General features: G+C 45.5%; 1 protein-coding gene across 1 annotated transcript in view; it reads right to left on the bottom strand.

Annotated features, from left to right (window-relative positions):
- Positions 1-8,355, bottom strand: part of LOC144694937 (rab11 family-interacting protein 1-like) — a 34,140-nt gene extending 25,785 nt beyond the window's left edge. The window contains exons 1-2 of the mRNA XM_078565722.1: positions 8,297-8,355; positions 7,125-7,502 (exon numbers count right to left, since the gene is read on the bottom strand). Of these exons, the coding sequence (XP_078421848.1) occupies positions 7,125-7,474 (350 nt within the window). The 5' untranslated portion in view covers positions 7,475-7,502; positions 8,297-8,355. The remainder of the gene's footprint in view (positions 1-7,124; positions 7,503-8,296) is intronic.
- Between the last annotated feature and the right edge of the window lie 15,459 nt (positions 8,356-23,814).

Here is a 23,814-nt window from a genome sequence, read left to right as displayed (position 1 = left end):
GTTTTTGTGATGCTGGTTGAAGGATAAAGATTGGCCAGGACACCAGCGAGAATGCCCCTGCTCTTCCTTGAAATAGTGCCCATGGGATATTTTCACTTTCAAAAGAGGACAGATAGGGCCTGGGTTTAACACCTCATCTGAACAAGTGCTTCTGACAACGCAGCACTCCCTCATTTCTCCCGAGCGTTCAGCCCTGTGCATTTGCAACAGCGCAGCGCTCCTTTGGCACTGCCTCCCTGCAACAATGCCCGTAGCACAACCCTTTTGTACATTGTGATCAAACTCCAGTGATGTGACAAATCAGAGCCTGGGCTTTATAAAGATGACCAATAATGAGAATAGCCTTGTGGGCAATATCAGTAAAGCTCCCGCTGTTGACCTGGGCATTTTAGTTCCTGGATTTAAATTCTAAGGAATTCATAAGCAGCTTAATTATCTTTGTTCAAACTTTTAACATTATTTCTTGTAAAGCCGCTCCATTTTCTTTGCCCACCAGCTCTCCAGCCTCCCCTCCCAGTGAAAATGGGACTCAGTTACCATTTCAAACAGGATTTCTTTTGCTGCTTGATACTTGGCACAGTGTTGATCTTTTTCAGGTATGGCTCAGGATTCATGGATTGAATAGCAGATGAAACCGAGCTGCTTTATTACGTGTGTTGTTTGGTATGCGAGCCTCCTATTCACCAGTTCCTGACTCTGTATTTGTTTACACAGCAAGGCTTCACACTGTTTTCCACTGTACAAACAGGAGGTAGCTGAAGCACAGAGTGGGAAGGCTGCCAAACACACAAACGATTTTGTTATGGGTTATGAGAGTCAGGAAGAATTCCTCTAATGGACTTAGTAGATTGTTCCAAGCTTGCACAAGCCAATGTGGCCTTGCCTCTCTTCCCCTTTCCTTTCTGTCTCATTTCTTCCCTTGCATGCCTTCCCCGGCTTCCAGCACAGACACAATTACTTTGCTTTGCTGACAATGGCCGAGGGTACAACGTCCACGAGGCCAGCAATGACAAGATAGCCGGAACTGTGCAAAGACAGCTCATAAGGGAAGGAAGCAGCTCACTGCACACAGTGCTCAAAACCAAATTGCTACTCATTCCTCAACTGATGACCTTTTAGGTTTTTTTTTAAAAAAAACCCATGGTACACCCCCTTCTTCTCGGTTTGACAACGAAGCAGAGATAAAGTACTCAGAAATCCATAGAAATTACAGCACAGGAACAGGCCATTCAGCCTGACTGCTCTCTGCAGGTGTTTATGCTTCACACGAGTCTCCTCCCACCCCAACAACACATTCTTTTATTCCTCTCTCCCTCATGTACTTACCCAGCTGTCCCTTAAATGTATTGTGTGATTTACCTCAACCACTCCCTGTGGTAACAAGTTCCATATTGTCAACACACTCCGGGTTTCTCCCAAATCCCTTATTAGATTTAGTATAGTGACTATTTTAATACTCACGGACCCTGGCAATGGACTCCACACAATATTGTTCACACTAACAATTGTGAAGGCCTCCCTCAGGTCAGGTTAAATGGGCTTGACAAAAAATATTGCAGGGACTTCTGATGACACTCATCATAATAGGAGAATGTGTGTTGCATTTGGCATTCATATCATATAAAAATACTGGCTCACAATCAAAACCAGGTTTCAAAGTGGCCTAAAAAATAATACAATTCCATCCCAATGTCTCGGCCAAGTACGAATGTAAACATTGGAATGTAGAGAGAGCTTGAACCTCTCCCAATGTGTGCGCATTCCAGCAGAGTGACTTCACCTCTTTGTCCAGTCATGCTCAGGTCCATCTCAGCACGTCAACTGGGTTGAACAGAGACTGCAGGTCAAGCCTAGGCCTTTGTTTGCTCCAAGGAACCCTGTGCAGTGTGCTATCCGATGTGCCATTAGCAGAGCCAAGTTACTGAAGCATTAAATCCCGCCCTTCCAAGCTCCAGACTCCCTGCCCCTCGGCACAGCAACTCCCGAAGGCGTCCCCTGCATGAAATCTCTCTGCCTTAAACAAGTGATCCTTGCCCCGCCTTAAGCAAAAGGGATCTGATCTGAACCCAGCCAGCATTTTACTCCCGATGCCAATTTGCGCACAACCCCCATTCCTTCAGAGTCTTCCAGGGGACTTGGATGCCCCTGGCGCGACCAGCATTTATTGCCCAATCCTAACTGCCTCGAGAAGGTGGTGGCGAGCTGCCTTCTTGATAATAGTGGCTTGCTCGGCCATCTCAGAGGGTAGTTAAGAGTCAACTATGCTGCTGTGTGGCCTGGAGCCACATACAGGCCAGATCAGGTAAGGATGGCAGATTTCCTTCCCTAAAAGCCTTTTGTAAACCAGCTGGAATTTTATGACAACTCTATCATTGCATGATTGCCAATATTGATACCAGCTTTACAGTCCAGGTTTAATTATTGAATTGAATTTAAATTCCCCAGCTTCCACGGTGGGATTTGAACTCATGTCTCTGGTCATTAGCCCACGGCCTCTGGGTTACTAATCCAATAGCATAAGCACTATGCCAACCATTGCACTCTTTCTAATTCCCTTCCGAACCATCTCAGCTTTCAGCCTCTTTATCGAGAGGTTTCTGAAGCAAGTTAAAATTCTTATCGAGAGCTTTCTGAATTAGCACTTTTGCCTGCTCAGAATTCTTTACATCCCTCGTCCCCCCCAACAAGGAGATGTCGCACTGCAGCAGGGGCACCCAAAAACAAGTCGCTTTACGAAATCAGATTCAAATGGCTGTTATGTACGGAGGCTTTTTAAACGCTGCACACTCCAGTTTGATTAATGTAAAAGGAGGATCCCCCTACTCGTTACAAGCAAACTCAAATTTTCACTGGTTGTGTCAGGAGGTATCACTCCTCTCCGAGAGCTCAAGGCTGGACATCAGCATGGAACCTGTACTGAGGAAGGCCATCCTTGATAGATGATAAAGAGTGTCTATCTGCTCAGGCAGAAGCTTAAGATTCAATGCAACTCTGCAATTAAAAGTGGGAGTCCTTTCGATCTGCTGGCCATCATCGCTTGCTCAAAACCAGCAAATATTGATCAGCTTGTCTATCCTTGCATTCTGCCCTCCGCAAAGTCATCAAAAGCTCTGCTGCCCCCTATTAACTATCACCAAGTCCTGCTCCCCTATCATCCATCCCCTGTGCTCGCTGACCTACACTGGCTCCCGGTCAAGCAGTGCCTTGGTTCTCAAATTCCCATTCTGGTTTTCAAATCCCTCTGTGGCTTCATTCCTCCCTACCTCTAACCTCCTCCAGCCCCGCTACCCTTCGAGATCTCTGCACTCCTCTAATTCTGCCCTCTGGCACATCCTCAATTCGAGCTCCACTACTGGTGGCCATGCCTTCAGCTGCCTGGGCCCCAAGCTCTGGAATTCCCTTCCTACACCTCTCCCTACCTCACTTTCCTCCTTTAAGACTCTCCTAAAAACCGACCTCTTGGGCCAAGCTTTCAGTTATCTGACCGAATATCTCCTGATGTTCCGTTACGTTTTGTGATGCCCCTGTGAAGCATCTCAGGATGTTTTAGTTCATTAAAAGGTGCTGGAGAAATACGAATTGCTTTTGTCACCATTTGATCTGCTGTTTGGCAGACTTTGTTGGGTGCCGCATTGACATAAGCAACTACTTCAAAGTGAAGTAATTATTTCTGAAGTATTTTGAGCTCTCTGGACAAAGGCACAATACAAGTAGGTTGCTATTCACACTGCAGAGAAACTTTGCATCAGCTCACGTAACAATGCATATTATGCATGCTGTGCTAATTATAAATCCCAGCTTGTGTCTCTCTTTCGGGGCGGTTCCTATGTACACTTTCTAGCAAACACACAATTAACACAACATGGAAATGTGTCCACGACAAAAACATGCCGCCCATACTCATCCCCTTCCACAGTGAGTGCAAGAACCTTGGTGAAACACACTGCAAAAAACACTGTTGTTAAAACTCCACAGAACTAAAGATGTTCACTAAACAAATGCCCTTTTTCTTTCTCAAGCTTCCTCCAACGCGTCCTGACAATATTCATAGATGCTAAACAGCCTCATGTAGAATATACTGTCCTCCACGCTTTCTACAATGTTTATTAATTTCTGGATGAGCAGAAACCTCCTCCAACTAACTAGTGGGAGACTGAAGCTACTGTCTTCAGTCCTCTTCATAAACTTCATTCCTTAAGCTCCAGCTCCATCCCTCTCCCTGGCAACAGTCCAAGACCAAACCCAATTGTTTGCAACCTTGGCGTCACATTTCTTCCGACCTCATATCTGCACCATCAGTAAGACTGCCTATCGCCACCTTTGTAATATCGCCCTGACTTCATCCCTGCTACAATTCATCTGTTGCTGAAACCCTCAGCCCTGCCCTCGTTACCTCTGGGCCTGACGATTCCAACACGCTCCTGGCTGGTCTCCCACGCTGTACCTTTCGTAAACTTGAGCTCATCCAAAACTCTGCCGCCCATGTCTTAACTCACACCAAGTCCCGTTCTCCTAAGCCCCAGTGCTCGCTGACCTACACTGGCTCACAATCAAGCAACGTCTTAAATTTTAAAATTCTCATCCTTGTTTTCGAATCCCTCCATGGCCTCGCCCCTCCCTATCTCTGTAATCTCCTCCAGCCCCACAACCCTCCGAGATCTCTGCGCTCCTCTAATTCCGGTCTCTTGAGCGTCCCCTGATTTTAATCGCTCCATCACTGGTGGCCGTGCCTTCGGCTGCCTGGGCCCCAAGCTCTGGAATTCCCTCCCTACACCTCTCTTTCCACCTATAAAGATGCTCCTTGAAACCAAACCCTTTGACCAAGCTTTTGGCCATCTGCCCTAATGTCTCTTTACATGAGTCAGTGTCATATTTTGCTTTACAGTGCTCCTGAGGAGTGTCTTGGGATGTTTCACTAAGTTATAGATGCTATACAAATGCGAGATGTTGTTGTACTCTATTTATTTCCAACAGTACATCAGAAATGTGCACCCATTAAAGCTTTTTCAACAGCACCTTCAAATAGATCAGAGCACCTCATCTTCCGATTAGGCACTTTACAGCCTTCCGGACTTAACATCGAGTTCAACAACTTCAGATCACGAACTCTCTCCTCCATCCCCACCCCCTTTCCGATGCCCCTTTTTCCAATAATTTATAATTTTTAAAAAATATATTTTTCTTTTCCCATCTATTTTTAAATTTATTTCGATCTATTGTTTTATCTCCACCTTTTAGCCCGTTTCGATCCCTTCCCCCTACCCCACCCCCACTAGGGCCATCTGCCACTTGCTTGTTCTGCTTTCAACCCTTAATGTCCCCATTAGCACATTCCTTAGATAATATCACCACCGTCAACACCCCTTTGTCCTTTTGTCTATGACATCTTTGGCAATCTCTTCATTGCCTCCACCTATCACTGGCCCTCTATCCAGCTCTACCTGTCCCACCCCCCTCAACCAGCTTATATTTCACTTCATTTCTATTTTTCCTTAGTTCTGATGAAGAGTCATACGGACTCGAAACGTTAACTGTATCCCTCTCTGCAGATGCTGTCAGACCTGCTGAGTTTTTCCAGCTATTTTTGTTTTTGTTTCAAATAGATCAGTTCTGTTTTTAAGTCTCCTTAAGGCTCCCCCCAACACCCACTGCCAAAAAAAAAAGTCCTTGTTCAGATAAATCAGCAGGCTTAACATCACCGAGAGCACTGTGCACACTCCCAAGGCAGAACAATCTTTTATAAACAGAGTCTGTGCATCTATTCCCCTCACCTGCTCAATACTGTTGGGTGTCTTAAACCACGAGTCTTGTGCAAAGGCTCTCCATTTAGGAGAGAAAGAAAAATAGGTCAAACAACATTTGTGCAGCCTCTCCGAACACATGTCCTTCAGAGAAGGAAGTGACCAGAACTGGCTGAAGTATTCCTAAAAATAACAGTGTGTAAATGAGAGAAATTCACAGCTTCCTGTATTAAGTGTGTATTTACTTTCTTTGATGCAACTAGTAGCTGCATTCTGGAGACCAGCAAAGGGTTCTGCAAACGTGGTTTTCCAAATCAACACAAAAGATGTGAAACTTTCACCATGCAGGATTTCAAGTAGATCATGATTTCTCACTGCTTAGCAGGTTTTTTTTTAAAAGAAGAGATATATAAAATTAGTTTGCACAGCACAGTTGGGGCTGCTGAGCTCTGCCTGTGCAAGATCTAACTGGCAATCCCATGTCAAAGCAAGAATCTGTAAAATGCATCCACCAGTTGAAAACATTTCACTGGGACGTGTGTTCGGTCAGAAGAGTGCACTGCACAGAATATCTTACAGGGAGGCAACTGTTATATTTACTACAGCTTAGCATACCCCAATATCACACCATTCTGAGGCAACGTATGCACGGAGCTCACTCAGTCCAAGTATCATCCTTTCTCTCCCAACTGCGAGGGAGCTTTAGTGCGCAAGCGTGGAATAATTTCCTAAAGTTAGGAAATCTCACTCCCAGCGAGAGCCCACAAGCACATTAAAAGACCTTCGCAATTTCCCATCCACTTAAATGCAGGAGCAAAACTTAAAATGCACTCTCTCAAGCTGGGCTCCCCCCTCCCAGGCATTTTTGAAGCCGCCCTGCAAAGGTTTGAAAGCTCTCGCTGAATAAGCATCCCCCACAGTAGCCCAGACTCAAACTCTGCTGAGCAATTTAGGATACACCAGCTGACATGGGGTCTGAATCACTTGCGAATCAGACAGGGCGTACAAGGCCACGTTGGCACAGTTTCTGCTGTATGCCCGCCAGGAACCGACACTGTTCACTGCTCCAGCCTTCTGCAGCTACTAAAAGCCTCACAGGGCCCCCACTCACAAACAGGCCCTTGGGCAGAGACTGGCATGAAACTTGTGCCAGCTGGTCTATGGCCATTTTCATCAGGGACAGGAGCAATCTGGTAACATCTACTGAAAAGCAATTTTGTATTTCCTTTTTGCAAAATCAGAATCAATTAAATTTACACCAGGGACAAAATAAAAGGCTTTGGTGTCAAACACTTGTGGGGAAAACAAAGCGAAAGGAGTTCCAGAATGTGTAGCAGGGCGGGTGGCGGTCATTAAACAAGTCACAGAAAATAAGTGACTTACCCCACTTTGTTCCTGGTCTTACTTTCGTGCAGCTCACTCAGGTTGATGGCCACCTGCCCCAGGAACTTGTCCAGCCCTACCAGGGCTCGGTGCATGACAATGAGGTAGAGTGCGCTCTTCTCCGCGTTGCCCGAATGGAGCACGGGCAGCTCGAACTCTGCCTCCTCCCGCCACAGCGGAGCGCCGCTCTTCTCCGCCACCGAGCTCGAGTACTTCTCCTTGCCCAGCTGCATGATGGCATAGGCGTCATTGGTGCCATCCTTGCCCTTGCTCCGCAGCCCCCTGGCCTGGATCACCACCACCTTGACATGGGTTGGGTACCACTTCTGGCTCTGCGCCAACAAAGACATGCTGGCTCCCCCAGGGCAAAAAAAAACACTGCACCACAAACACACAAAAAAAACATTTTAGAATTAGGAGAAAGTTTTTTTTTAAAAAACACTTAAGAATTATTTGAGCCCCCAAAAAGCTATTTTGGAATGAGACCTCCCAAAAAAATTTTTTTAAGAATGGTTCGAGACCCAAAGACACATTTCAGAATTGTCATCCAGACAAAGATAATATTTTAGGCAAAAAAATAGGAATTATTTGAAGACACTAAAGAAATTTAAAATTGAAACCAAAAATTTAGAGTCACAAGCAAGACAAACAAAAAAACATTTCCAGAATTGAGATTAAAAAATGTTGAATTAAAAGCCCCAAAGGATGAGAATGAAGTTGATTTTTTTAAAATGTTGCTTGTCTGAGGGAGAGAAAAGGCGTTTACAGAATTAATAAAAAGAATTCAGTCCAAAAAGTTAGAACTTAAAAGTCAAAAATATTGAACTAGTTGAGATAAAACATTTTTAGAAATAAGATAAAATTGGAATGGAGGCCCCCAAAAATGTGGAATTATTTAAGCCCAAAAAAGTTGTAATTATTTGAGAAGGCAAGAAACTATTCTAGTACAATGTGAGTAAACCCAAAATATACCAAGCGCCTGGCAACAAGGTGTTAGTTTAAGCTGGACACATTCCAACTAAGAAACCACAGCCCCAAGTCAGCGCACTTTCCACCAGTTCCCCATAGAGCAACCGCCGTCCTTTGCCGCCCTCAGCCCCCTCTCTTTTTTTTTAGGAGGTTCACTGCTTTTGGGCGAGAAGAGCGCCCAAACTGGGCTAGACCTCACTGACCTGCCCGGCCGGAGCCGCTCCGCTTGCTCGCTACCGCTGCTGCTACTTTCCCACCTCGCTACATTGAATCCACCTGACCGCACATAAAGGGGATAGACTCGCGACCGCCTCCCCTCCAACCCGACTGGCCCTCCCGCCTGCCAATCACCGCCTTCCCTCTCGCCGATTGGGCCCCACTGCCATGCCAATCAGGTGACTCATTGGGCCCCACCCCCTCGTCCGGTTAAGGGGCGGGGCCACCTGGGCCCTAGCAACAAGGGTGATGTCATGGGCAAGAGTACAATTGGGGGGTTGGGTTACATTTTAAACATATTGTCAAGAAACTCTTGCCAGCAATTGCTTCACACAACTTGGCCACATTGCCAGTGTCTTTTTTTTAGTGGTACATGGGAATCACTGGCTGGGCCAGTTGCCCTGGAAAACTGGTAGGGCATTTAAGAGTCAACTGTGGGTTTGGAGTCACAAGAAGTATCCAAATGGCATTAGTGAACCAGATGGGTTTTAATGGCAATTGATAATGGCTTCATGGTCACCATGAGACTTTTCATTCCACATATTTTATTGAATTCAAATTTCACTGTAGGCTGTGGTGGGATTAGAACCCAGATCCCTGGAGAATTACCCTGAGTATCTGGAGTTCTGTTGAAGAGTCGTGCGGACTCGAAACGTTAACTTTGTTCCTCTCCAGAGATGCTGCCAGACCTGCTGAGTTTTTCCAGGTATTTTTATTTTTATCTGGAGTACTAGTCTGGTGACAATTCCACTATGCCACCACCTCCCCATTACCTTGCTGTTATTTATTCAGGGATGCGCTCTCTTAAGGGCCCAGCTCATTGCCGCACCTGAATTCCCTTAACTTCTGAACCTGTTACAGTTCTATTTGCTTTGAGCAAATTCGGGTTCCCAGCATGGAAGACACCATGCGGCACAGCCACCTGCACTTGCGTGGGTCTCGTGTGGTAATACACGTTGGCACAGAGCGGTTTGGCTGCTCCTGTGCGATACATCCTGCCCATTCCGTCGCTCGCGTGAAAACATCAGAAAGATTTACAACCCAGAAACAGGCCCATCTGTGCCAGCAAGGGCAAAGTCACCCCATCTGCAGTACTGCACAGTTTTGGTCTCCTTACTTAAGGAGGGATACATTTCCATTGGAAGCAGATCAGAGATAATCCACTAGGCTGACTCCGAGGATGAAGGGATTATCTTGTAAGGAAAGACTGAGCAGTTGGACCCGCACTTATTGGAGTTTAGAAGAGTGAGATGTTATCTTATTGAAACATATAAAATCCTGAGGGAACCTGACAGGGTGGATGCTGAGAGGATGTTTCCCCTTGTGCGGGCATCTAGAACCAGGGGACACAGTTTCAAAATGAGAGGTCTCCCGTTTAAGACAGAGATGAAGAGAATTTTTTTCTCTCAGAGGCTCGTTAGTCTGTGGAAAACTCTTCCCCAGAGAGCAGTGGAGGCTGGGTCATTGAATATATTCAAGGCTGAGTTAGATAGATTTTTGATCGATAGGGGAGTCAAGGCTTATAGGGGATAAACAGGAAAGTGGACTTAAGGCCACAATTAGATCAGCCATGATTTTACTGAATAACTGAGCAGGCTCGAGGGGTCAAATGGCCCACTTTTGCTCCCCATTCTTGTGTTCGCCTGCAAGTTCCCCCTCTGAGCCACTCATCATCCTGACTTGGAAATATATTCATTGTCATTGAGTCAAAATCCTGGAGCTCCCTCCCTAACAGCACTGTGGGTGTACCTACACCACATGGACTGCACCGGTTCAAGAAGGTGGCTCACCACCACCTTCTTAGGGGCAGTTAGGGATGGGCAATAAATGCTGGTCTAGCCAGCGAAGAGGCAACAGTGCCGCCACTGGGTGAAGACACCGACCATCATCATGCGCCAGCAGGGGCCGCATTGGTGCCACTGTAGTCTCTGAGACAAAGTTGTGGGTTCAAGTCCCACTCCAGGATTTGAGATCAAAAATAAAGGTGGGCACATCAGTGCATGACTGAGAGGAGTGCTGAACTGTCAGAGGTGCTGCCTTTCAAATATTAAACTGAGGCCCCCATCTGCCCTCTCAGGTGGATGTAAATTAAAGGTCCCATTGCACCATTTCGAAGAAGAGCAGGGGAGTAAACCCTAGTATCCAAGCTGATGTTTGTCATTCAGTCAACAATCACAAAAAAAAAAGATTATCTGGCCACTATCACATTGCTGAGCACATATAAATAGGGGAAAGCTGGGACACTGGGAGAGAGGAGAGCTGAGACTGAGCAAAGTCAATAAACTCTCTTTATTTTGACTTCACCAACCAGCTTGGATTCTATTAATATGCAAAGTGCCAAAAACTGGAACTTCTATTTTGTCACTAGGGAATAAGAGAGCTGGGAGCTTGCCGTCTGCGAATTGGGTGCCACATTTCCAACATTCCAACAGTGACTACGTTTCGAAACCACTTCAGAGGCTGTAAAAAGCTTTGAGACATCTGGCGCTTGTGAAAGGCTAGATGCAAGACTTGCTTCCTTCCTTTTCCGCTCAATACTACAATACTGTGCCAGGCAGCACCACAAACCTCTGACAACGGAGTAGCGCCACTCCCAAATGGATCCAGTTAGCAGTGTGATGCAGACTTGTAATCATAGTGCACCCCTTGATTCAGACTGCAGAATTAACGGGCTTGTTTAGTTAAACAGGAATGCAAAACAACACACGTGAATATGTTGTCAGACTTGTGAATGATACGAAACAGCAAAAACATGGTAGCTTGGACTCAAACAAATGACTCAGTAATGGATGCGAAAGGGCATTGCTTAGTCTCTTGAAAGTCACGGTCTGAAAACAAAGATTTCAGCTCTCCTCAAAAGCTCAGGTCTTTTTCATTTCTCAAATCAATGGTTCTTATTGAATGCCCTTTCAGCTAGAGCAGTGCATATCGATAACAGGAGAAAATGGGATCATTGCAAGTTCAAGGAGGTTTAAGAAGGCGGCTCATCCTCATCTTCTTAAGGGCAATTCAGAACCAGGAACAAATGCTGGCCTTGCCAGCAAGGCCCAAGCTCAGAGAATGTACAAATAAATGCTGTTCTAATTAAGGATTGGCCTGTGAGTTTTGAAAAAAGGAATTTTTTTTGAGGAATGGTGGATGAGCTCAGTGTCGTTAAAGGGAACTGTCAATGAGCTAGCTTGATTCTGTACTCAGTTATCCAAATTTGCCTCAATTGTTACGGAAATAAAGCAGTCACACTCAATTGTCATGACTGAGTGAGGATTCCTGCCCTCGAAACCTTCGAACCCTTGAAAAAAACAACAACAGTAATTTAAAATCTCACTGTCAATTCTGACAGTCGAGAGCCAGGACTGCAAACATTCCTTCCACACTGTCGACTTAATTCCTCTCGCCACCTTCAAGAATTCAGGAACAGCATGAACACTGCTGGCTCCCAAGCCTCTGGACTGGAATGATAATCTGACTTCTAAACCTTCTTCTGGGCCTCAAACCTAAATCCCTCGCATGCCTGTGTGACAGAGAACAATGGGTTAGCTTTGTGCCCTGACACTCTTGATTACGGCTTTGCTGACTGACTTTGTCGGGTGTGTACCAAGAAGCTCAAATTGAGGGTTGCTAAATTCTGATGAGCATTGTGAATTATGCTGGACTTTAACACTTCGACTGGCACAGAGCAAGGCAGCGATTGAATCTGTTTCCACACTGGCACTTGTTCAAGTCAGGCTTTGGGAGACTACTTTCTGCACACAGGCTCCTGGAGTTTACACTGCTAAACCCAGCTCTCCTATACCCCCGTGACAAAATAGAAGCTCCAGTTTTTGGCGTGTGGAGTGTTAATAGAATCTGAGCCAGTTGAGAGGGTTTATTGACTTTGTTCACCCTCATCTCTCCTCCCTCCCAGTGCCCCAGGTATCCCCTATTTATATGCTGAAGGTACTTAATTAAACAATGCCCAAGAACTATGTGTCTTAAGAATTTTTAAAAATTCATTTATGGGTTGTGGGCATCCCCGGCTAGGCCAGTATTTATTGCCCATCCCTAATTGCCCCTTGAGAAGGTGGTGGTGAGCTGCCTTCATGAACTGCTGCAGTCCATGTGGTGTAGGTACCCCCACAGTGCTGTTAGGGAGGGAGTTCCAGGATTTTGCAACTGTGAAGGAATGGCGATATATTTCCAAGTCAGGATGGTGAGTGGCTTGGAGGAGAACTTCCAGATGGCGGTGCTCCCATGTGTCTGCTGCCCTTGTCCTCCTAGATTGTAGTGGTCGCGGATTTGGAAGGAGGGAATGCTGCACTGTCAGAGGAGCTGTCTTGTGAGATAAGATGTTAAACTGTGGCCCTGTCTGCCCTCTCAGGTAGACATAAAAGATCCAATGGCATTATTTCGAAGAAGGGCAGAGGGCTCAGGATGAACCTCGTAAAAAAAACTTCCTCTTTCCAGACCTTCTTTGCAATGGCACATTCCTGAAGAGGGTGACTAAAGAGAGACCTCGCTTCATAGTGAAATACATTAACTAAGGCTGTTCTCTCAATCAAATTCAAAGTCCCCCTCATCAGCTTACATTCGCGCCTTTAACTTAAGAAATATCCCAGGATCTCTCTATATTTGTGTCTGGAAACCAGATGACAGGGAAGCAGAGGTAGGGAAGAATAGCTAAGGATCTGGTTTAAGAAATGGAGCTTGAGGAGGTTTTTAAAGAAGGTGAGGGACAGTGGAAAAGGCTGAGGAGAGGTTTGGGGAAGGGATTCCAGAGAGTGAGGTAGATGGGTGGTCCATCAAGGCTTCAGCAAAAGAATAAATAAAGACTGTTAGTGGTTGGTGGGGGTTTAAACTAATTTGGCAGGGGGATGGAATATGAAGTGGAGGTAGTGTAGGGGGTGATGTATAGAAAAGTGTAGAAGAAAAACCAAATCAACCTGGAAGGCAGAGCATATATAGTCAAGTTGAGGCACAAGGGAGCATGGCAAGGCTGGATGGCACTTATTTTAATGCAAGAAGTCTTGCAAGTAAGGCAGATGAGTTGAGGCATTGATTGACACATGGGGATATGATATCACTGCTATCACGGAGACATGGTTGAGGCAGGTGCAGGACCGGCAGCTCAATATTCCAGGGTCCAGGGTATAGAATCTTCAGGCAAGATGGGGGTATGGGGGTGGTGTAAAAGAGGAGGCGGTGCTGCAATGTTGATCAAGGAGTCAATTACTGCAATAAGGAGGGATGATACTTTAGAAGGTTCTTCAAATGAGGTAATGTGGGTAAAACCTAAAAACACAAAGGGGGCAATCATATTGCTGGGAGTGTACTATAGACCCCCAAATAGCCAGAGAGAGACATAAGGGCAGATATGTAGGCAAATCTCAGAGAAATGTAAACATAATCGGGTAATAATAGTAGGGGATTTCAACTTCCCCAGTATTAACTGGGATATACAAAGTGTGAAAAGCTTAGAGGGGGCAGAATTCTTAAAATGTATCCAGGAGAGCTTTTTAAGCCAGCACATATAAAGTCCGACAAGAGGAGGGGCGGTGCTGGACCTAGTTTTAGGGAACAAAGCCGGGCAAGTGGTAGAAGTGTCAATGGGGGAGCATTTTGATGATAGTGACCATAACTCAGTGAGATTTAAGTTGGGAAAGGACAAGGACAAAGATGGACTGGAAATAAAGGTCCTGAATTGGGGGAAGGCCGATTTTAATATGATGGGACAGGATCTGGCCAAAGTGGACTGGAAGCAGCTACTCGTAGGAATATCTACATCAGAGTATTGGGAGTCATTCAAAAAGGAAATAGTGAGAGTGTGGGGCCAACATGTTCCCATAAATGTGAAGGGTGGAACCAACAAGTCCAGAGAACCCTGGATGTCGAGGGATGTATAGGATTGCATAAGGAAAAAAAGGGAAGCTTATGGTAGATACAGATGGCTCAAAACAGCAGCTTCTGGCTTCTAGGGCTTCCCTAGAGGAGTATAGAAAGTGCAGGGGGTTACTTAAAAAAGAAATTAGGAGAGCGAAGAGGGGGCATGAGAAAACACTGGCAGGTAAAATAAAGGAGAAACGAAAGGCATTTTATAAGTATATTAGGGGCAAGAGGATAACCAGGGAAAGAGTAGGGCCCATTAGGGAAACCTGCTTGAGGAGCCAGGCAACTTGAGTGAGTTTTTAAATGAGTACTTTGCATCTGTATTCTCTATAGAGAAGGATGATGTAGGTATATAAATTAGGGAGGGAGACTGTGATATACTTGAACAAATTAGCATTGAGAGGGAGGAGGCATTAATGGTTTTAGTGGGCTTAAAAGTGGATAAATACTCAGGCCCAGATGGGATGTATCCCAGGCTGTTATGTGAGGCAAGGGAGGAGATAGCAGGGGCTTTGACACTTATTTTCACATCCTCTCTGGCCACAGGAGAGGCGCCAGGGGACTGGAGGACAGCTAACGTGGCACCATTATTCAAGAAGGGTGGAATTACAGGCCAGTGAGTCTAATATCAGTGGTAGAGAAGCTTTAGGAAAAAATTCTGAGGGTCAGAATTAATCTCCACTTGGAGAGGCAGGGATTAATCAAGGACAGTCAGCATGGCTTTGTCAGGGGGAGATCATGTTTAACAAAGTTGATTGAATTTTTCAAGGAGGCGACTTGGTGTATAGATGAGGGTAGTGCAGTTGATGTAGTCTAATGGACATCAGTAAGGTTTTTGACAAGGTCCCACATGGGAGACTGGTCAAGAAGATAAGAGCCCATGGGATCCAGGGCAATTTGGCAAATTGGATCCAAAATTGGCTTAGTGGCAGGAGGCAGAGGGTGATGGTTGAGGGTTGTTTTTGTGACTGGGAAGCCTGTGTCCAGTGGAGTACCGCAAGTTTCAGTACTGGATCCCTTGCTGTTTGTACTGTACATTAATGATCTAGACATGAACGTAGGAGGTATGATCAATAAGTTCGCAGATGACATGAAAATTGGTAGTGTGGTAAATAATGAGGAGGAAAGCCCTAGACTACATGACAATATAGATGGTCTTGTCAGATGGGTAGAAACAGTGGCTAATGGAATTTAATCCTGAAAAGTGTGAGGTGATGGATTTTGGGAGGACTAACAAGGCAAGGGAGTACACAATGAATGGTAGGACCCTAGGAAGTATAGAGGATCAGAGGGACCTTGGTGTGCAAGTCCATAGATTCTTGAAGGCAGCAGCACAGGTAGATAAGGTGATTAAGAAGGCATACGAGATACTTGCCTTTATTATCCAAGGCGTTGAATACAAGAGCAGGGAGGTTATGATGGAGTTGTATAAAGCGTTAGTTAGGCTACATCTGGAGTACTGTGTGCAGTTCTGGTATTATAGGAAGGATATGATTGCACTGGAGAGGGTACAGAGGAGATTCATCAGGATGTTACCTGGGCTGGAGCATTTCAGCTATGAAGAGAGACTGGATAGGCTGGGGTTGTTTTCTTTAGAGCAGAGAAGGCTGAGGGGGGATCTGAAAGATGTATACAAAATTATGAGGGGCATAGATAGGGTAGATAGGAAGAAACTTTTCCCCTTAGTGGAGGGGTCAATAACCAGGGGGCATAGGTTTAAGGTAAGGGGCAGGAGGTTTAGAGGGGATGTAAGGAAGAATTTTTTCACCCAGAGGGTGGTTGGAATCTGGAACACACTGCCTGAAAGGGTTGTAGAGGCGGGAACACTCACAACATTGAAGAAATATTTAGATGAACACTTGAAAAGCCATAGCATACAGGGCTATGGGCCAAGTGCTGGAAAATGAGGTTAGAGTAGGTAGGGGCTTGATGACCAGCCCGGATATGATGGGCTGAAGGGCCTCTTTCCGTGGTGTAAAACTCTATGACTTGCATTTATAGAACCCTTTTCATGACCACAGGACATCTGTACAGGCAATGCAGTATTTTTTAAAGTGCAGTCACTGTTGTAGTGTAGGAAACTCGGAAGCCAATTGGCACACAGCAAGCTCCCACAAACATCAATGTGATCACGACCAGCTAATCTGTTTTTCTGATGTTGATTGAGGGATAAATATTGGCCAGGACACCAGATATAGCTCCCCTCTGCTCTTCTTCAAAATAGTGCTGTTGGATCTTTTATGTCTACCTGAGAGGGCAGGCAGGGCCTCGGTTTAACATCTTATCTCACAAGCAGTTCCTCTGACAGTGCAGCACTCCCTCAGTACTGCACAGTCAACCTAGATTGTTGCACTTAACTTCTAGAGTGGGACTTGAACCCACCATTTTGGGATGCAGAGGCAAGAGGGCTACCATCTGAGCGACAGGATAAAGAGTTTGGAGGATATGTCCGGTAGGAGGAATCTGAGGAGATAGCAAAGGAACTTCATGGAAGAACTTACATTTAGAGAGTTAGGGAGATGGATCAGACAACAATATGTGCCAGTAAAGACAGCAGTTGATAAGCAGACTATGAGCAGCAGAATATTGGACACTATTGAGAAATGAAGGTCAGAAGATAACAAGGATAGTATTAGCATAATCAAGCCTGGGAGCAATAAAGACAAGTACAGGGCAGATGGGTCAAAGCTCATGTGGTTGATTTTACGGAGGTGAAAGTGCGTGACACTTGTGGGGAGATTAATGGGGGCAGAAGCTCAGCTCAGGATCGGAGAAAAGGGACAGAAGGGGGTTTGTGAAGAGGCCAATTCAGCTGGAGAGAGGAATGCCCGACTTGAACTCACTCAAAACCCACTGACCTATCCAGGGCGTCAATCGGAGGGAAAGCTGCAGCGCCTCAGCTGGTCGGAGGCCAGAGTTAATATTGCAGTTTGAGCCCGATCGCCTGAATGGAGCCCAAGTTGCATTTTTAAAGAACCCAATCAAGCCTTGGTCATATTCCAATTACCTGTTTAGTTTTGGATGTGGTAAAAGATGGGAACTTTTGTGTCGCCAATTGACAGTCAGTAAATAGAGCAGAAGTTCCACTTCTCATCGGTAAACTCCACTCTGAATGTTTGTGACGATATAGGCAGTGGAAACTATAGTATTAATGACCTAGCCCAGATCGGTATCACTTCCTCCTTTAATTTCTCAATACCAGTTGAGTCACCCTGCATTCTCCAAACCTGTTTCTGCTGAAACTTGAACACAGATATAACTAGCAGGAGATCACACCCTTAGAGTGCTGGAATTCAGAGGCTGCTCTCTTCACACCCATCAGATTAAAAAACAGACATGATGCCCCCAAACAAATTGAATTTATATAGTGCTTTCCACATTATTAAAGGCCCCAAGGGGCTTCCCAGGAGTATTCACAAGGAGACTTGCCTTTAAGTTTTTTTTTCATTCATGTACGGGGTGTGGGTTTCACTGGTGAGGGCAGCATTTATTGCCCATCCCTAATTGCCCTTCAGAAGGTGCTGGTGAGCTGTCTCCTTGAGCCGCTGCTGTTCCTGTGGTGCGGTGTGGAGTGGAACTCCTGTGGGAGTTCCAGGATTTTGACCCGGCGACAGTGTTCCAAGTCGGGATGGTAAGCGGCTTGGGATGGGTTTGCCGATGTCATTTCCGGTGCCTAGGTCGATGCCGGGTGGTCCATCCGGTTTCATTCCTTTTTATGGACTTGATACAACTGACTGGCTTGTGAGGCCATTTCAGAGGCCGGTTAAGAGTCAACCACATTACTGCAGGCCTGGAGTTACATGTAAGGACAGCAGATTTCCTTCCCTCAAGGCCATTTGTGAACCAGATGGGTTTTTATGACAAATTGATAATGGTTATTGTTTCATGGTCAACATTAGAGTTTTAATTACAGATTTTTAAAAATTGAATTAAAATTCCACCATCTGGTGGGTTTGGAACCCAGGTCCCCAAAGCATTATGCTGGATCTCTGGATTACCACTCCAGTGACAATACCACTGCTCCACCACCTCCTCTTAGTAACACCTTTCACAATCTCATAATGTCCCAAAGCAGTTTACAGCTAATGAAATACTTCTAAAGTATAGTCACTGTTGTAATGTAGGAAACGCCACAGCCAATTTACGCACAGCAAACTCCCACAAAGAGCAATGTGTGCTAATGATCAGAGCATCCATTTGTTATTACATTAATTGAGGGATAAATATTAACTTCCCTTCTCTTCTTCAAAGTAGTGTCATAGGATCTTTCAAGTTTGCCTGAGAGGGCATCAGTGGCTTTGGTTTAATCGGCTCAACCAGAAAAAAGCACCACCAACTGTGCAGCATTCCCTTCATCTTCAGTTTTGCTTTGAACTGGGTCTTGAACCGCAACCTTCTAATTCTGAGGCAAGCCAGCTACCTACTGAGCTGGAGCAATCACAGGATAAGATATTTGGACAGATGACCAAAAGTTTGGTCAAAGAGGTAGGTTTTTAGGAGCATCTTAAAGGAGGTGTTATGACATGGCAGGTGGTAATTGCCGGGTTGACCAGATCTCAAAGGAAAACTTGGCCAAGCTATCACAACGATTTGAAATTTGTATTTATTACAAGAAGGCATGTGTACTGAAGTCAGAAGTAAAGATTCCATGACCACTTTTGGAGATTTTAAATATTAAATTAAAACATTTATTAACAAAAGTAAAGAAAACTTAAACACACAAGTTACAGTTACACAGTTAAATTTAGTCTTATAACATTTCCCAAAAGATTTCTACTTAGCTAGACTCACAAATAAACACCCTTTTCTAGACAACAGTTCCTATAGATTTTTAATCTATTAAAAAATCCAGTAATATTACCACAAGGTGCCCACTGTTGCTATGGGGGAGATATTTCACAGACTCCTCTCTCCCTCTCACTCAACAATGGAAATCCAAGGCTTATAACAAAACCTTGCTTTCTGGAACAAACACTTCTCTGGGGTGGTTCGAGGCTGCTTACTTCACAGGTTTGTCCTTGCACAGGACATTCTTCAAGATATCACATGGCCACACCTCTCATGCAGCTTTCAATCTTTCCTTAAATATGTTTTTTCTCTTCCATCGTTAAACCCGTTGTCCTTAACTTTCTTTGGAAGCTCCCTTTCCCAGAATGTGGAAATCTTTCATGTTGTCTTTATGGCCACTACTTCCAGGAAAAACAAACATAATGACTTTGCTTTATTCATTCATGATCTTTGCCAGATGTAAAACTTCCTTTTATTTCTCTTTGAAATTCAAAAGCTAAAAATTCAACTCCTCATTTGTTTCCTAATGCAAATTCCTATTCATGTTGTATTTACTTGTGCCCCATCTTAGCTCGTTCATCTCCACTTCAAAATGCCTGCTTTTACACCTAACCCTTTGGTCTTTTAAACCTTGTGGTCCGACTGTCTTCAGTTTAATTAAATTAGTCACACACACACACAAACTTGCACACAGCCCCCACAAGCCTCCTTCACAGTGTCCTACATTAATATTGGAAAAAAATGATATTTTCCTTCGAGGTGAGAGCGGTGAGAGGCAGAGAGTTTCAGGGAGAGTTTAAGGCCACAGTAGCTGAAGGTGCAGCTACTAAATCTGGAATTAGTAAGGTTGGAGGGAACACAGCAATCTTCAGGGATTGTAGGGCTGAAGGTGGTTACAACAGTGGGGAAGGGGGATGCAGAGCAAGTCCCTGCATTTGGCTGCAAAGATAATTGTAAAATCTCACATTAACTGTTGAAAGAATTGAATGAAGGGAGACCCCTAAAAGCCACCATTATGGAATCTCAATCCCTTGGGAGTCAGGCAGGATGTCCCAGGATAAAAATCTCCACATAGAAATTCAACCTAAAAACCATGAAGCTCAGGGAGTCTGTGAGTCAGGGAGTGGCAGTGAGTGTGGGTCAGGGCTGTGAGTGAAGGCTTTGCAGATCTTTACTTCAACCATGCAACTCGCTGGGGCAAGGTACTGAAGCAGTCTGTGCTTGCATGCAGGGAGATCTGGACAACATTCTGGCCTGGTTGATAAATAACATTCACACTACAGGAGTACCAGGCAATGACCACCTCCAACAAGAGAGAATCTAACCATCTCCCCTTGACGTTCAATGGCATTACCATTACTGAATGTCCCATTATCAACATGCTGGGGGTTACTATTAACCAGAAACTGAATTGAATGAACTATATAAATACTGGGATGACAAGAGCAGGTCAGAGGCTGGGAATTCTGTGGCGAGTAACTCACCTCCTGGCTTCCCAAAGCCTGTCCACCATCTACAAGGCACAAGTGAGGAGTGTGATGGAATACTCCCCACTTGCCTGGATGAGTTCAGCTCCCACAACACTCAAGAAGCTCGACACCATCCAGGACAAAGCAGCCCGCTTGATCAGCACCCCATTCATCTTAAACATTCACTCCCTCCACCGTCGGCACACCGCGACAGCAGTGTGTGCCATATACAAGATGCACTGCAAAAATGCACCAAGGCTCCTTCAACAGCACCTTCCAAACCCATGGCCTCTACCACCTAGCAGGACAAGGGCAGCAGGTGCATGGGAACACCACCACCTGCAAGTTCCCCTTCAAGCCACACACCATCCTGACTTGGAACTATACCGCCCCAGGTTTTATGAATCCTTAAGCTATGGCCCGCGCTGCTTAAGTAGAATCCTTAAAATTGGCTATTGTTACTGGAATAACTGCATGTTATGATTGGACTCTTTCTCGGTGCATTAGCTGTAACAAGAGAGAGAGAAAGAGAGAGGGAGAGAACGCTTTCCGCCATTTTGGAATGCTCTGGACAACTGTTGCATTATCATTGGCCATGGCTGGTATTGAAATAGCAGCATTAATTTTCTGTTCAAGAAAACCCGAATGTATTGTCCACTCTGTTCACTGTATCCCCTGACTCCATCCTCCTCTTGGCCACCTGACGTACATACCGATACTGCCAACATGATATGGAGCCTGTGTCCAGCTGGCTGATTGTGCTCTGTCTGGCTGAGGGTGCTACCCATGCTTTCCCTGGGCCCTGCTCTCACTCCAGCCCCATCACTGGTTATAAGCTTTTTTTTACACAGTGGGTGGTAATGAGCTGGAACTTATTGCCTACCAGGGCGGTGGGAGTGGAGACGATGAATGATTTCAAAAGGAAATAAACTTGTGGGGCTATGGGGTTAGAGAGGGGGAATGGGACTGACTGGGTTGCCCTATACAGAGAGCCAGCATGGACTCAATGGGCCGAATAGCCTCCTCCTGTGCCATAATGACTCTATGACTTTGACTCACAGCAGATAAGCCAATCCCCATTTGCTTGGCATGAGTCTCACTCTGATTTGAAAATGCTCAAAATTTTCAAGCAGCCCATGGCCACGGTCATAAGGATAGTACAGCACTGAAGGGGACCATTCGGCCCATCGGGTCTGTGCTGGCTCTTTCAAAGAGCAATCCAGTTGGCCCCATTTCCCCATCTCTTTCCCCACAATCCAGCAATTTTCTTTCTTTCAAGTGTTTATCCAATTTTTTAAAAGCTGCAATTAAATATCAGTCAGTGAATTCCAAATCCTACCCACCCGTTGATAAAAAAGGAAAGATTAACCTCATGTCACCTCTGGTTTTTTTCCCTCTGGTTCTCAAGCCATCAGCCATTGGAAACGGCTCCTCTTTAATGACTCTATCCATCTAAACTGCTCATAGTTTTAATCACCACAAATAAATCTCCTCATAGCCTCCTCTGCTCTAAATAATGTTGGTTTTTTGGTTTTGTAGTCAGTCTCACATGAGCTTAAATCCGATGTCCCAGATTTCCCCCCCACAGAAGCAAGTATCAGCGGAGGGCAAAGTTCTAAGTTTACCCTCCCTCCCCCTCCTACAACTCCTCCAGCTCTTAAAAGGACCACACCATTACAGGCCACTGCGGCTGCCATGTCCAAAAGACAATGAAGAGGCTGTTTAAGAGAAAAATAATATTTTTTTATTTTATTTCAATCCAGCAACAGGTTTAAATTCGCTCACTTGTCACAACATCTTGCTACAGGTGCAAGAGCTGAAAATCAGCAAGGTTTTCCTTAACACTGCACTCGTGCCAATAAAATTAATATAGAGCAGGCTTGTCCAACCCAAGGCCCGTGGGCCCGGTGCAGCCCCCGAAGCCATTCTATGTGCCCCCCCACCCCCCAACCACACACTCACACCGTCACACCACACATCAGCACACACTCACACAGTCACAACACACATCAGCACACACTCACACAGTCACAACACACATCAGCACACACTCACACTATACACCAACACACACTCACACCATCACACCACACAATGCAAAGGGACTTGGGAGTCCTAGTCCAGGATTCTCTTAAGGTTAACTTGCAGGTTGAGTCAGTAGTTAGGAAGGCAAATGCAATGTTGGCATTTATTTCGAGAGGACTAGAATATAAAAGCAGGGATGTGCTGCTGAAGCTTTATAAGGCTCTGGTCAGACCACATTTAGAATATTGTGAGCAATTTTGGGCCCCGTATCTCAGGAAGGATGTGCTGGCCCTGGAGAGGGTCCAAAGGAGGTTCACGAGAACGATCCCAGGAATGAAAGGCTTAACATATGAGGAACGTTTGAGGACTCTGGGTCTATACTCGATGGAGTTTAGAAGGATGAGGGTGCATCTGATTGAAACTTACAGAATACTGAAAGGCCTGGATAGAGTGAACATGGGGAAGATGTTTCCATTCGTAGGAGAGACTAGGACCCTAGGGCACAGCCTCAGAGTAAAGGGAAGACCTTTTAGAACAGAGATGAGGAGAAACTTCTTTAGCCAGAGAGTGGTGAATCTATGGAATTCATTGCCACAGAAGGCTGTGAAGGCCAGTTCATTGAGTGTATTTAAGACCGAGATAGATAGGTTCTTGATTGGTAAGGGGATCAAAGGTTACGGGGAGAAGGCGGGAGAATGGTGTTGAGAAACTTATCAGCCATGATTGAATGGCAGAGCAGACTCGATGGGCCGAATGGCCTAATTTCTGCTCCTATGTCTTATGGTCTTATGGCTTATCACACACTCACACCATCGCACCACACCAGCACACACTCACACCATCATATCACACATCAGCACACACTCACACCATTGCACCACACACCAGCACACACTCACACCATTGCACCACACACCAGCACACACTCACACCATCGCACCACACACCAGCACACACTCACACCATCGCACCACACACCAGCACACACTCACACCATCGCACCACACACCAACACACACTCACACCATCATATCACACATCAGCACACACTCACACCATCGCACCACACACCAGCACACACTCACACCATCGCACCACACACCAGCACACACTCACACCATCGCACCACACACCAGCACACACACACCATCATATCACACACCAGCACACACTCACACCATCGCACTACACATCAGCACACATCCACACCATCACGCCACACATCAGCACACACTCACACCATCATATCACACATCAGCACACACTCACACCATTGCACTACACATCAGCACACATCCACACCATCACGCCACACATCAGCACACACCCACACCATCGCACCACACCAGCACACACCCACA

The sequence above is a fragment of the Cetorhinus maximus genome, chromosome 20 (assembly GCF_964194155.1).
Source record: "Cetorhinus maximus chromosome 20, sCetMax3.hap1.1, whole genome shotgun sequence".
Lineage (NCBI taxonomy): Eukaryota > Metazoa > Chordata > Chondrichthyes > Lamniformes > Cetorhinidae > Cetorhinus > Cetorhinus maximus.
The sequence above is the reverse complement of the archived record's forward strand: the minus strand, read 5'-3'. Positions and strand labels throughout refer to the sequence as shown.